A 14,176-nucleotide genomic window follows, 5' to 3' on the forward strand; every position below is an offset into this window, starting at 1 on the left:
AGGAACACCACGCTGGGCAACAGCCTCCAGGAGAGCCTGGACGAGCTCATACAGGTGTGTGGGGTGTGTGGGATCAGCTCAGGGGAGCCTGGACGAGCTCATACAGGTGTGTGGGGTGTGTGGGATCAGCTCAGGGGAGCCTGGACGAGCTCATACAGGTGTGTGGGGTGTGTGGGATCAGCTCAGGGGAGCCTGGACGAGCTCATGCAGGTGTGTGGGGTGTGTGGGATCAGCTCAGGGGAGCCTGGACGAGCTCATACAGGTGTGTGGGGTGTGTGGGATCAGCTCAGGGGAGCCTAGACAAGCTCATACAGGTGTGTGGGATGGGGATCAGCTCAATACAAACAGGGGTTAGTCATTAAAACGGTTCTGTAGTTGCTGTAAATTGGGGCATTTATGGCCAAGGCTTGGAAAACTTACGGATTGAAATCAAAAGCCTTTTGTCCTCCATTCACTTGACATGGTTTTTCTTTATGTCCTGGATGAAGGAGAATGTCTTATGTGAATGGCATGATCTCCTGTTGTGTGGCCAGTAAATGAACAGCCAGATTAAGCTGGAACATTGTAATCAATTTACGGCACTTCTGTTTATTTCCAGTGAATATTTATTAGAAGAAATTTTTGTGTAGCACAAAAAATCATCATAGCACATAATTTCTTCTCTTAGAATTGAAATACAAAGAAGGAAATAAACACAGGAATGTAGTATTTTTTAAAATTGTTTCTCTAGAGATCTACATCACGTGAACTTCATGACTTTGTTTTGATGTTTTTTAACTTTTACTGCATGTTTGAGTTTGCTTTGAAACAACTCAAAACTTTTCTTTTTTTTTTTTGAAACTACTTTAGTCTCAGCAAATCACACCTCAGTTGGCCCTTCAGGTGCTACTTCAGTTTGATAAAGCTATAAATTCGGCTCTGGCACAACGAGTCAGGAACAGAGTGAATTTCAGGGTAAGATAATCACATATAAAAGTTTCTCCTGAGATACAGTAACTAAGTATTGATGCAGAATGTCATTAAAAGCTGTGTCCTCCTAGCAAAAACTTCAGCAGGTCCATTTTGATGCTGAAATAATGACTGTTTACATGTGTATTCCCCATGCAGTTGTGAGGCTTGTTCCCTTATTCTGCCAAGGATCTTTTGAAAGAATGCAAAAAGCAGAAATATTGGTGGGTGGATGAAAACAGGGAAGAGGGCAATGCTTTGATGGACAGCATTGCCACCCTCAGTGTCTTGCAGATTAGGGGGGAGACTTTGCTTCTTTTAGCTGTACTTAGCAGAAGTGGGATGAGGACAGATTTTCAGCCACATCTGTAACATGAAGAGGGTTTTAGATCCACCTTTTCACTGGATCATTTTGTAGCTCTTTTCTGTAGGTATCATAGAAAAACAAATTTGAGGGTTTTTCCCAGTCAGCTACCCTAATTAATATGAAACAGCAGCAAGTTGTTAAATGTCAGCTTGAAGGTAATTCTGAGGAAAAAAAACAAAACAACACAAAAACCAGCTTCCTGTTAACTTCCTCTGTAGTCTGTGTAGAACACATTAATGAAGTGAGCTCTTAAGATGTTAAATTTTTAAGCAATATGGATATGTTAAAAGTAGCATAATTTCTTTTCTCTGACACATTTCACTTGTTCTGTGTATGTAACGTGTATGGAAAACTGTTCAGATCGTGTTTAGTGGATAAACTAAATGTTAATTGGAGCTTCAGTTCAAGGGTATCAGTTTAAACTGTGTGAAGGTGAAAGCCAAAATGTTCACATACAGACATCCTCAGTAATACATCAAACATGAGTGAACCCCTTTATGTCACACAGGGCAGTTTTGTCATGATTTATCTAAACTAGTGCTTTATTTCAACAACTGCAGAATTCACATCTTGCTAAGATCACTGCTGTAAGTTATTTTTCTTATGGCCCAGTGTTTTAAGAAATCTTTTCTGATACTTATGCTTTATGCACATTAGAAAGGTTGTAAAACTTCTTGGCCTCCCTGTGCAGCTTCCCCTTGGGTAGACTGTCATGGTCTTGAAAAGTTCAGCCACTGGAGGGCATTTAAGCTGCAGTTTCCCTCAGAATTGTTGTCTGCATTCAGGTTCACTGGGGGCTTTATGGCAAATCTAGTTCTAGAAGGGACATAATTCAGTAGATACTTAATATATTTTCTGTTGCTTTTGGGGTGTGTCCTACAGAAAATATCTCTTGTCTTTTTAAGGGGTCTCTGAATACATACAGGTTCTGTGACAACGTGTGGACATTTGTACTGAATGACGTTGAATTTAGGGAGGTCACTGAACTTGTGAAAGTGGATAAAGTGAAAATTGTAGCATGTGATGGAAAAAGTAAGTATGGAATATGATATAAATAAGCTGGGACACAAGACTTGATCATTTATAGAAAGCTTTGGCCAAATGTCTGATTGATTGTAGAGCTCTGCAGTCCCTTTTACATGGGATGAGAGAGGAAACAAAAGCAAGTTAAATGCTTCCCAGAGGTAGGACTGTGTTGGAGCCTGCTGTGCACCTCTTGTTGGGAAGCACATACTAGAGCAATTGGAAAGTCAGTAGTGGTACTTTTTGTGTGGTGATTTTTCTACTGTTAACCTCTTTGTTAGGATAGCACTGTGCTATATTAAATCCAAAGAGTGCTTCAACAGTCTGAGCAAGGAGTTGTCTGAGAAAACTGTCAAGCAATCCTTTGCTGAATTTGATAGTAGGAGACACAAGCACATGAGAAGCTTATGCCAGCGTTTGCAAATCATGTTTTTAAGACTTATATATTGTCTAACAGGTCCACTGTACGTACACTGCTTGCAAAAGTTTACATTCCATATCTGCATTACTTTTGTCAGTGTTCCTTGAAATTCTTTACTGGAAAAAGTAATTTAGTGACTTTTATGGGAAGCTGGTTTATAACTTTTAAAACCATTAATGTGAGAGAATATTGCTAAAAATGTGGGAAATGGTGCCACTTGTTTTGTCCTTGGAGAGTGATGCTAAAAGGAAGAACTGAGAATGGGAAAAGCTTTATTTAAATACCCCACAGACCTCTGAAACAAGTTCTTCATAGCTTCCTGATTCTGGCATGATTACAATAATCACTTCAAGTTGTAGTTCTAAAGAGCTGACAGAATTTATTGTTTTCTCAACTTCTGGTCTCAGCCAAGCATAAAATCCTACCTTTTTTTTTTGTGTACTTATAGCTAGTGGAAGAAACCTTACTTTCCAAGTATTAATCCTGCTCACTCTTGATAAAGTGTGCAGATAAGATTTAAAGAACTGGCTGACTTAAGGTTGCTATTAACATTACAGGGTTTTTTTTCCCACGAGAGGTTGTCCTGCTGAAGGAACATAGTAAACACTGCCTTGTCATTCTCCATTTTGGAGTGACATACCTTTTCCATAGCTCTAAAAACAGTATATTATTAGAAGTTGCACTGGTGTTAATTGGTGGTTCTGACAAAAGCTCAGAACAGAGAGTTGCTCTCAGTTGGTTTATGAAGATCATGCTCATTCTTGCACCTATTTCAAAGTGCAGACTAAGCTCTAGCCCACACTCCATCAGAGCTTGTGCTGCTGGGTGTGCAAAAGCCTTTCTCTTTAGTAGATCATGAGCAGATGTGCCTGTGGCTGACTGCAGTGAAGTGTTTGTGTATCACTACAAGTTAGAGCAAAGCTTTTAGTATTTGAATGTGTTCATAGCAAATGGTGTGTGTGCACAGCCCTGGAGTTGTGTGCTGGGCTGACCCAGGGGAAGCAGCACAAGCAGTTCATGCAGGACAGTGAGGGCAGTGGGGGAAGTTGGGGAGGGGCAGAACAGGTTCTAAAATGCCTGGAGAATGCTTTTGAACTTGGGGAAGGTATTAGACATGCTGTTGGTTCTCTTCATACTCAGTGGGGGTATGTATTAGTCTCATTCTCTTTTTTCTTTCCTAGACACTGGTTCCAATACTGCAGAATGAACAGAACTGTGGGTCGTCTGCAATATTTTCTGTTAATATGCAGCACTTTCTGGAGAGAAGCATGGAAAGAGACTGTTCATCCTGAATTCTTGTGGTGCAGATGTGAGTTAATCCATACTAGAGAGTGTCACAGAATGACAGCAGAAGAAATACCTGTAGCATTTCTTCGGTTCACTTTATAGGGCATGAATACAACATTACTTTTTTTTTAAATTACAACAGATACTGTTGCCTTTTTTGTTCAAAATAATTTCTGTAATAAACTTTTATTTAAAAACTTTTGAAAGAGTCATCATTGGAAAACGTTGTTTAAAAACAATCATTAATATAATATAGTTTCCCCAGATTTTCTAAGTTCTGACATTAACTTGGTAGCACACAATCTCTTTGGCTCTGACGTTGTTTCTTGGATGGTGTTTGTCCAGGTCCCGGATCTGTTCCTTATGTGGAGGTTGTTTCAGTTCACTGAAGGAGGGGGGAGCAAAGGGAAGTTAATGGAATCTGCTGTCAGTGTTCTTTCTGCTTTTTGTTGCTTTGCTCTCCATAACTTCCTTGCCACTTGCTATTTTTTTGTTTGAATTTCAGCTAATCCTGCCAAGTTCATATGATTAATGTCCTTTGTGGTCCTGGAAGATTTGTTGAACTTACACCTGAAAGTGTGAACTGCACTTTGTTGTTCTAAGCTATTGTAATACCCAGCAGAGCACAAATCATCTCACTGGCTACAGTACCAGCATATTTGCTGCTGCCTATTTGGTTCTTCTTTGCCTGTGTGTTATGGACTGATTTGTTTATTCATTTATTTTGTTGATTTTCTTCAAGAAAGTTGCTTCCACTTCTCAGCAGCAGCAAGAAAGTAAAAGATAAACCTTTACACCTTGATGTTGAGCTGGAATGGATGTTTCTATTTAGAAAGTAAATTAACTAAAGGAAAGTGAAGAAAAGGGAAGGATAAGGAGGGGCCGTGGGTGACCTCCTGTTTAAACATGGTTTCCAAGAAAAAGGATTTTGTCCATTTCATAGGTGTGCAAACCAGGATGTTCCCTGGTGTAAGCTGTTTGCTCAGGCAGGGCTGTTAATACCTGCCTTCAGGTATTATCACAGACACACAGTAAAGGGAGAGCGGGAAGGATTTATGATGAATTTCCAGAAGACGAGTTTAATCAGGATCATTATGTACTTTTGCACAATGACTTGGCACAGTGAGGCAGACTGAAGTTACAATCTGGAGCACAGATACTGCGTTTAAGGGTCTCAGCAGCTTAGGAGGGAGGATTTCAGTTAAAGTACTACTGACTTGGTTTTGCTTTTCTGAAGTCTGAAGCTTCAGGGTGGGGAGAAAAGTAGGAGAAGTGGAAAATAGTTCACTGAGAGTTTTGTTAGTGTTTTATGGTCACTCTAATGGCAAGAAAAAAGACACCCTAACACTGCTTCCTGAATCAGTTTTGCTCATGACTGCAAACACTTTACTGGTATTTTGTTCATATTATTTGTGTTTGCTTCTCATTTCTTCTGAATTTATTACCTATTTTCCTCTGAATTCATTTTAACTGACCCACCTTTTTATTATAGGACATCCCAGAGATAATCATGTAGAATATGAAAGAAATCCAAAGCAAGAAGGAAAGAGAGCCTCCTAACTAGAGTTAAAAAGAGCTGTTTGTGGACCTGCTATGTCAATATGTATTAAGCCAGATGGAGCTCACATAGAGTTGTTCCTCCCTAAACAACTGGGGGTTTATTTAAAGTACAGGTTGTTGGTTAACAGTTGTAGACAGAAGCATTAGACTTTCACTAGACAAAGCTAATATTTCTGATAGGACTGTATTTCCAATTTGGACACCCCATTATTTCACTGATGAAGTTCATATGGGGTTTAAGCTGGTTTTGGAGGTGACCCTGTAATCTGATGTGCTAGTGCTACCTTGGGCTAGAGCTGGTCCTACTCTATTGCAAGTTTATTCTTTTTTCAGCTCTGCAACCAACCATGGCAAGTTACGTGATTTCTCCGTGCTCTGTTGCAAACTTTCTGAGATGCCAGATATCTTATTCCTAAGATACTTTGAGATCTCTGGAATGCAAAGTTCTCTATTAGAGATGAGTCGTATTTTTTATTGCCATTTGTAATGTTAAGCAGACAAATATTTTTTTACTTTTCTGTATCACTGATTTGACATCTGACTGCACTCATGAATCTGACATTTCTAATGTCTTTGGAAGAGGAAATGCTGAGAACAGTCCTTTGTAAGAATCTTTTTGTCTTAGTTCACCTCTAGAATTTGGGAGTTGGCTTGTTCTTTCAGAAGAAATTAAGTCCCTACTAAAAGGAGGTGAGTTGAAAATAAATTTGCACAAGATGGCCTTTGTTTTTGCAGCCAAATCATCTGAGATGAATTGTGAGTAATAACACCCTCGAAACCAGGAAATTTTCTTTGGATCAAGGAAATTGGATGTGACCATAGAACAGATTTGAAGTGGCACCTCCTCCCCTCCCCCAGATCTAAATACCTGTCTCTGTCTCTCCATCTGTAACATTTTTGTGTCAGGGAAGTGTCTGTCAATAGTAGATGAAACACTGTTATTATAACAGTGTATACAAGCAATACGTCATGTTTCTGAGCTGAAGAAGTTAAACATATTTACAAAGTGAAGGGGATAAAAATGACAACAAATCTGTAAGTAACTTTGCAAGTATATATCTTACATACATTTTCAAAATAATAGAGAGGTCCCTCATTCAATAATCTTTCACTATTTCAGGCTACACCTTTGTAGAAGGTTCTTTGAGAAATAAATTGTTTAGATCTTCTTACAGACATCCATTTCACGGATGGGTCTGGTTTTGATGCAATTCCTTAGAACTCTAAGTATGGGGATTTTTTTTTTTGTCTCCATGAATGTGCACCTCTTTTTTCCATTTTCCAAGGGGAAAAGGCAACACTTTGCTATAGTTAGAAACACAGGGACCCTGCTCTGCCTGATTTAGTCCAGAAACTTGAACATATCCCAGTCCCCCAAGGAACCCACTGGCAGTAGTTTACCATTTTGAGCTAATATGTGTTAATTTAAAGTAAGTGAAAGAGCTCCAACAAGCAAAATCGGATTAGGCAGCAGGGATTAGATGCAGTCTGCTATGCTGGGAGACTTGAGTTCTTACCCTGAGTAGGCAAAGAAGTTCTGTTTGTTCTAAAAGAATGTACTAGACATGGAGAGATGTAGTGTTGAACTTGCTGCTGAAACCATTTTTGAATTTTCTGTGTCACTGTCAGGATAAAGCTGTAATCTCTGTAGCGAATGCCTGCTTACATAAATTGGAAAGAGTTCCCCCCTGGGACTAGCAATCCTATTACTGTATTTCCTCTTTCTGAATAAACAAATGCCCAATGATACCTCAAGTGTTTATATTTGAGAACTTTCCTTATCAGTACTTGGAGTTCTTGCCAATAATGTTTGCTGTGAAATCATCATGGCATTTTAAAAATCACTACTTTACAACCAAGTTCACTTTAAAATGTCTAACAAAATTGCAATGACACACCTTTTCAAGTTTAGTTATTTTGTCTTCTCCTCCTATTTAAATCAATGTTTTGAAGATCTGTGTGATTGAAGTCCTAACTTCATTTAAATGTAGCCTGGTGCTATGGAATTGCTTTGGATATTCTTTGTATAACGATAATTCTCCACCATAGACCTTAAATTTATAAAGGTGAGTATGTTTACTGAAAGAAAAATTACCAGTTTTTTTGTAGTATAAAGACAATGGAATTAATCCCTCAGCATATTCCCTTAGGTAGTGAGAAGCTGTTGGATTCATGGAAAGTGGCAAGCTTTAGTATAAGAAGGTGAGAAAAATACACGTGGGTGAAATACAGAAGTTCACAAATCTTTCGGCTTCTAGAAACTTAAGAAAACTGTGTTGGATGATTGGTTTGGTCATGTAAATGGCCACATCTACTACTGGATATGATAATTACATTGCCAAAATACCACAAAAATACCCTGGGGGGGAGGGGAAAAGAGAGATGAAGCTATTGGAACAATGTAGGTTTGCACACTTTGAGCACATGAGCATCCCTCTCCCACGGAGAAGTGGGGTGCTGAAGGGTTAACTGGTTTAATGGCTCTGCCCGGGAGCACGACCGTTCTCAGGGAACCACAGGACACAGAATACCGAAACGCCATCTGTTTCAGTATCTATTTGATTTTATTGAAGGCTGGTGTTTTTAATGGCTATTGACAGAGTCAAGGCTTGAAGTGGGGCACGAGCAGCAGCCCGGGTGCCAGGGGCGGGCGGGAGCTGCAGGTGCTTCGTGGAAAAGCAAATTAATCCCCCTTTCAGCTCCGCTCCTGGCAGGAGGACGTGCCCCGGCCCTGCCCGGGTACGAGCAGCAGCCCTGGGGTCACTTCTGCGAACAGAGCCCGGCAAGGGAAGGAAAAACGCCCCGCGCGCTCCTGCAGCCGGTCTGTGCGAGGAGGGGCGGCGAGAGCCGCGGGGCGGGGGCAGAGCTGAGCCCCGGCCGGCCCTGCGCGGTCACCGCGGCGCTTCCCTCGGGGCCCGCCGAGGTGCGCGCCCGGCAGGGCTCGGGGGGAGCAGGGGGATCCCCTCTCGCTGTCCCCGAGGTCCGTGCCCAGCAGGGATTGGGGGCATCAGAGGGATCCCCTCCCGGTGTCCCCGCGGCGCCCTCGGCGGGGCTCGCCCAGGAGAGTGGCAGTGCTGGCCCGGGAGGGCGGCAGTGCTGGCGGGGGTCCCGCGGGTCCCCTCAGAGCCCGCGGCCGTAGAGGGCCCTGTGGCGCAGGTGCTCCTCGAGGCACAGGATGGCGGCATCGTCCACCTCGGGGTCGAACTTGTTGGCCAAGAGATGGTGCTGCTGCAGCATCCAGGGCAAGTCGCCCGCCCCGTAGATGCAGACGGAGCGCTGGTGGCGGCCGGTGCAGGGCGGGTACGGCGCGCCCTTGCTGGGATCGCCCTCCAGGTACGCCCACTTGACCAGGCGGGGAAGGGCGTTCATGTCCGATAGCTGGAATTTGTCGTTGTGGGGCACGGCCCCCGGCACGCCCGGCATGCGGTTCAGGGTGGCCCACACGTGCTCGTCAGGGCTGTAGGTGTCCTTGGACCACTCGAGGAACTTCTGTGCCGTGGGGTTCTCGAAGAGGTGCCGCACGAAGCCCCGTGTCACCACGATGTACGCGTTGCCCGTGAACATGGGGCAGTTGAGGGGCGGCGGCAGCTTCTCTATGTCGGTCCGGGAGATGGCCTTCCCCACCTCGTGGTGGAACTGCCAGCGCACCCGCTTGGCCGCCGAGGGCTTCTCCGACTCCATGCTGTTCCGACCCTGCAGCACCTTCAGGGCGCGCACGATCTCGGCGTTGGTCTTGATGGGGAAGTCGGTGCCGCAGGTGTTGAGCAGGTACCGCCAGGGCACGGGGCTCCGCAGCAGGTCCCGCATGCAGTTGAGGTCGGCCTGCAGCCGGGACCAGGAGGCGTAGACCACGTTTTCCAGGCGGCTGGCCACGAAGACGTTGGGGAAGCAGCCTGCGATGGCCCGCACGGCCTCCTGGAAGGCGGCCGGGGACTTGCTGTCCACGTGCACACAGTACACGTTCTGAGGGGCGTAGAGGGAGCGCAGGAGCCGCTCGAACATCTCGATTTTGTTGTGGATGACCATGGAGTAGGCGATGGGGAACTCCGCCTCCTCCTGGCTCAGCGGGAACTCGATGAAGCGCCGGGTCTGCCTGAAGGCGCTGCAGTCCCTTGTCATGTTCAGGTAGTGGCCGGGCGTCAGCGGAGCCCTCCTGTTCGCCACCTCCAGGTTGCGGAGCTGCGCCTCCTCGATGGCCCTGCGGTCTCCGCGGACGATGCCCGAGCAGTTGATGCCGCGGCCGGGGGGCAGCTCCAGGGCGCGGTACAGGCGCTGCCGGCAGCGGGGCCGGTCGGCGGGGCAGGGCCGGGCGGCCTCTCGCAGGGCCAGGGCTGCGGCCAGCAGGGCCAGCGGGGGCAGGAGCAGCGCCCAGCGCCGTCGGGCCCCCGGCACCGCCCGCTCCCACAGCCGCATGGCCCCGGGGCCCTTGGGGGGCTCCGCCGACCCGCACGGGCAGCCCCGGGACCGGCGGCTCCCTGGGAGCTGGTGCAGCAGTGACAGGGAGATCTCGGCGTGACCGCAGGTGAGTAACAGGTGAATAAAAGGGAGTCTCCTCCCCCTCTGTGGCGTGGCTGTTTTTACCGGCACTGGAGGTGGTTATCTTTTGTGTCTGTTTAAAAGATAATATTTCATCTTACCCCTGTCCAGCACGTAACACAAGGAAAATTCCTCTAGAATTCAACCCCGTGTAATGCACATTTTCAAAAGACTTTCCTAGATCAGTTTGGGGTCTAACCTGCTTTTCCAGTGTTGAGATCATTCCAGCTCCCAGGTCGAGGGAGCGATCGTGATAGTGCTGCGGTCTAGAAGCCCAGCTGCAACAAGCTTTCTACTGGCCTGCAGCATTTTTAGCTTTAGTGAAGGATTATTGCAAGAGATAACTGGGCAAAGTGGAATCTCTGCTTCTGCAGTGGAAGCAGAGGGTGAAGACAAAGGCCATTTGCCACAAAGTGTCTGTTCAAATGAGGGAGAATATTGGTGAAGGGTGTCAGGAGCTCCTGCGTGTACCTACTAAGGCTGGCTAAGGAAGTACATCCTGGCTAAGGAAGTCTCACATAAAGAGAGGGACAGCTGCATATGACTAAAATACTCCTTGCACTGTCATGAACAAAATAATGTCCCCTCAGCCCCCTCACTTTGTGATTTGAACCAAACATGTATCTGGTACCATGCTTGTAAAAAAGGACCAGTTTCAACAGTTTCAATGATGAATAAAAATTTCTAAGATGAGTTTTTAAAGATACAAACAAAAGTATTTTTATTTTTCTTTCTTCAGGTATATCAAGAAGCCAAACTCAGAGAACCTGCAGCTGGACTGAGGACAGTTTTTGTCAGTGTAGTTCTGCAAGGGTTCTAGAAAACAGCAGCAGTTACTTCCCCAACTTCAAAACTATTTATTAAATTAGTAGCTTTAACCAACTCAGTAAATGATTGTTTTAGACATCTGTCTAAAGTCCAGAGACTTCACTGGGCATTATGAAAAGCAATTATATGATACCTACAGTGTTTCCTATGTGTACAATGTCAGGGTGCCTGTCCTGAGTGCCAAAGGGAATGTGGTTGGGAGAAATACGGGGAAAAGGGCTTGGGGAAGGTAAACAAGCTGCTGGAGGGGCTAGCTGCTTTCTCAGGGCAAGGAAGGGATTCACCTCATTTAAACGTGTACTTTGCACCTGAAATTTGTCTCTAAGCTATGGTCAGCAGAGACTAGAGAGCTCATTCACCTGAAGAAGAGTCAACAATTGCTAAGTCTGACCTGAGACTTGGAAAATGTGTTTTCAGTGTTCTCAGCTATACTTTTGAAGCCAACAGTGTATTCTGTTTCTGAACAGGGCCAAAAGCTAAATAAAAAAATAACCCCACACCCCAAGTCAGTGTATGAAATGACAGCAAATTGCTGCTCTATTTCATTTTAGTGTGGCCAGTGGCTGAAATCGCAGGCATGGCCAGGTAGAGAGGAGGTCGTAGGAGTAATACACTGCTTGAAAATGTTGTCATACACGTTGGTGAATATCAGCCATGTAAAAAATTATTATAATTATTTTGAATTAATCTGTCAACATTATGTAAATTTAGTCAGATTCACCGATGTGAAACTTCTTTGGAAGAAGTTTGTCTCTTAGCATTAACATCTTGAACTTTTTCAGTGCAAGAAGATTGAAACTTTTGAAAGTTTTTACAGTTAGCAGCATGGCCATAGGACCCCACATCATCTACTCTGTGGTGCACAGCTCTTCATATATAAGCTCTTACCTCAAGTTCAAAAAAACACAGCAACCCAAGCAGTCTGAAGGGCTTATGCTTCTACTGACTGAAATATCTTCCCTGCCTACTTTTAGGGTGAAATTTTAAAACTATCTCCTCTGGAAAGTATGAAATGTAAATAACCAGCTAAACACCTTTCTGAAAATCTGAAAAAATGGAATTAAATAAAGCATAATTAATAGCATGCTTTCTGCAAAACTGCCTTCCCCCCCCCCCCAACAGAAATGTTAACCTACACAAAATAAAGTCATATTGATAAAGTCCAAGACTTGACAACTTTTTTTTCATTCTAAGTAGGGGTTAAAACCTGTTAAAATTTATATTTTTATGTGTAATTATAACTTCCAACATACTTCACTTTAAACTCTGGGCTCAAATATTTGGCTTATCCTTTAATGATGATACATGTCTCAATGAATGTCTCAGTGATTCTGCTTAAAAATGAGTGTAAAACAACTGTCCTATGGTGAGGATATTATGTAGTCCAAGCACTGTCTCCTCGGTAATCAGCAGCCATGTGATCCTTACATCAAGAAATGAATAGCCTGGAGATGTGACAGTGAATCACAACGTAAGAGGAGGATGGTTTAATCATATTTAGATAGTAATCTTGCAGAACTATCTGTGAGAAGTTCCATAATTTTTCTTGTGTGCTTTTTGCAGAAATGTTCAAGAGGCTGCAGAAGGTTGTTTTATGTTTGAAATGGTGAAGAAATGGCACAGAGAGGAGTTGGAAGTGCTTGGCAGACGTGATGGCCATGGCTTAAAGATCACTGTGCTGTCAAAAGGCATGCTGGTGTTGGAATTCGTTTCCAGAATTCCCCTGTCCATCTCAAAGTGTGAAGAGTTCTCATCAGTGTGAAGATTTTCAATTAAAATAATTTTGGTAAGTCTAGGTGCCACATGTTCCCAGTGCCCTTCTGTACCTGCTTCCAATTCAACAAGACATATCAAGTCTGAGGTTCCTGCTCTTTTAGCTTTCCTGTTAAGGGATAAAAAGAATCTTCACGAGTTGACCTGTTACCTACTTGCCTGATTGCACAATTGTAGGTTGTGGCTCAGATAGGTGCATTGGAGAAGAAACATGTATTCTGCTTGCTTCTCCAAGGGGAAAAAACAAACTATGGGATTGTTTGCTGATGGTGTCAGACCTGGTGAAGCAGCTGGTAGAAATTTCGACTGTGATGGCAGGGTCATAATCTCACCAGGTTCACCTGGACACAGTGAGCATGTGAAGCAACAGGGTTTTCTCAGGGAAAGCAACTTTGGTAAAGAGGGACAAACAAAACTCATGGGGAGGAATCAACCTGAAGTTGTGATTGCTAAAATCTGTAAGGAAAGGTTTATATATATATATTTATATGTTTATATTTATGTGTATACCGCCAGCTGCTTTAGCATGACTTTTAAGAAATATATGGAAGTAGTAAGTTTTTGAACTTAGTCAAATAGACATCTGAGACGAGGCTTGCACATGCTACAAAAAAATCTAGTGTGTTATACTCCATTGGTTGGGAGGGATAAGAATTTTAGTTTTAGCTTCTTGGTCACAAATGCTTTAGTAGTTAAGTGGTTTGGGGGCTGATCTTTTTTGTCTGTTTTTGTTGTTTTTAAAGTTCAAATCTGTGCAGTCTGTTACAGGCCAGCCTGTGTGGCTTTTGAAGGACCCCACCTGTAAGCTGTAATACCACTTTTCAGCTATCAGGGCATTGCTGTCTGTATAATTCTGCTGCTTTTCTATTTCATGTCCTCTCAGTTTTCAGCAGAGAGCCTTGTTTCCTGCAGATTCATTCAGAGCCATCCTGTGCCTTGCAGTGTGTTGGTGAGTGCTCTGCAGGCATTACCAGCTCACAGCTGAGTTCTGTGCTCTCCAGGACTTCTGTGTAACAGGAGCAATTTTGTGTTAACAGCGTGTGACTCTTATTTGGCCTCTGTGTCTGATTGATAGCTGTTTGGTTTTCATGTGTCACCTAGATAGTGAAGCCTTACATGGAAGGGAGTATGGCCATGAGGCACAATTCCAATCAGAAATCAGGGGACTTTCCTTCATGAGCTGTTCCACTGTGGGTACTGTCAACAGGCTGCATTCCTTCAGGATAAACCTGCTCCACTGTGGCTCCTGCAGCTGCCTTCTAGGCACACCAGCTATTCCTCCTCATTCTCCCCTCCTCACTGGCCTTGGTGTCTGCAAGATTGGCTCAGCTTTTTGTGTCTGACATGGGGCAGCTTCTGCTCTCTTTTCACAGAGGCCCCTCTGCCTCCTTACAAAATCACTGCCACGTTAACCCCGTGTATGAGCCTTTGCA

At 44.1% G+C, this 14,176-nt stretch overlaps 2 protein-coding genes across 2 annotated transcripts in view; one reads left to right on the forward strand and one right to left on the reverse strand.

The window, feature by feature from the left end:
• GTF2A2 (general transcription factor IIA subunit 2) overlaps window positions 1–4,248 on the forward strand; it is a 10,471-nt gene extending 6,223 nt beyond the window's left edge. The window contains exons 3-6 of the mRNA XM_017816742.1: window positions 3–54; window positions 850–954; window positions 2,221–2,347; window positions 3,941–4,248. Of these exons, the coding sequence (XP_017672231.1) occupies window positions 3–54; window positions 850–954; window positions 2,221–2,347; window positions 3,941–3,966 (310 nt within the window). The 3' untranslated portion in view covers window positions 3,967–4,248. The remainder of the gene's footprint in view (window positions 1–2; window positions 55–849; window positions 955–2,220; window positions 2,348–3,940) is intronic.
• A 4,459-nt stretch (window positions 4,249–8,707) lies between these two features.
• GCNT3 (glucosaminyl (N-acetyl) transferase 3, mucin type) lies at window positions 8,708–10,019 on the reverse strand. Its single transcript, XM_017817013.1, has one exon. The coding sequence runs from the start codon at window positions 10,017–10,019 to the stop codon at window positions 8,727–8,729; it is 1,293 nt and encodes a 430-aa protein (XP_017672502.1). The 3' UTR covers window positions 8,708–8,726.
• Between the last annotated feature and the right edge of the window lie 4,157 nt (window positions 10,020–14,176).

This window comes from Lepidothrix coronata, unplaced genomic scaffold (assembly GCF_001604755.1).
Source record: "Lepidothrix coronata isolate B3197 unplaced genomic scaffold, Lepidothrix_coronata-1.0 Scaffold58, whole genome shotgun sequence".
NCBI lineage: Eukaryota > Metazoa > Chordata > Aves > Passeriformes > Pipridae > Lepidothrix > Lepidothrix coronata.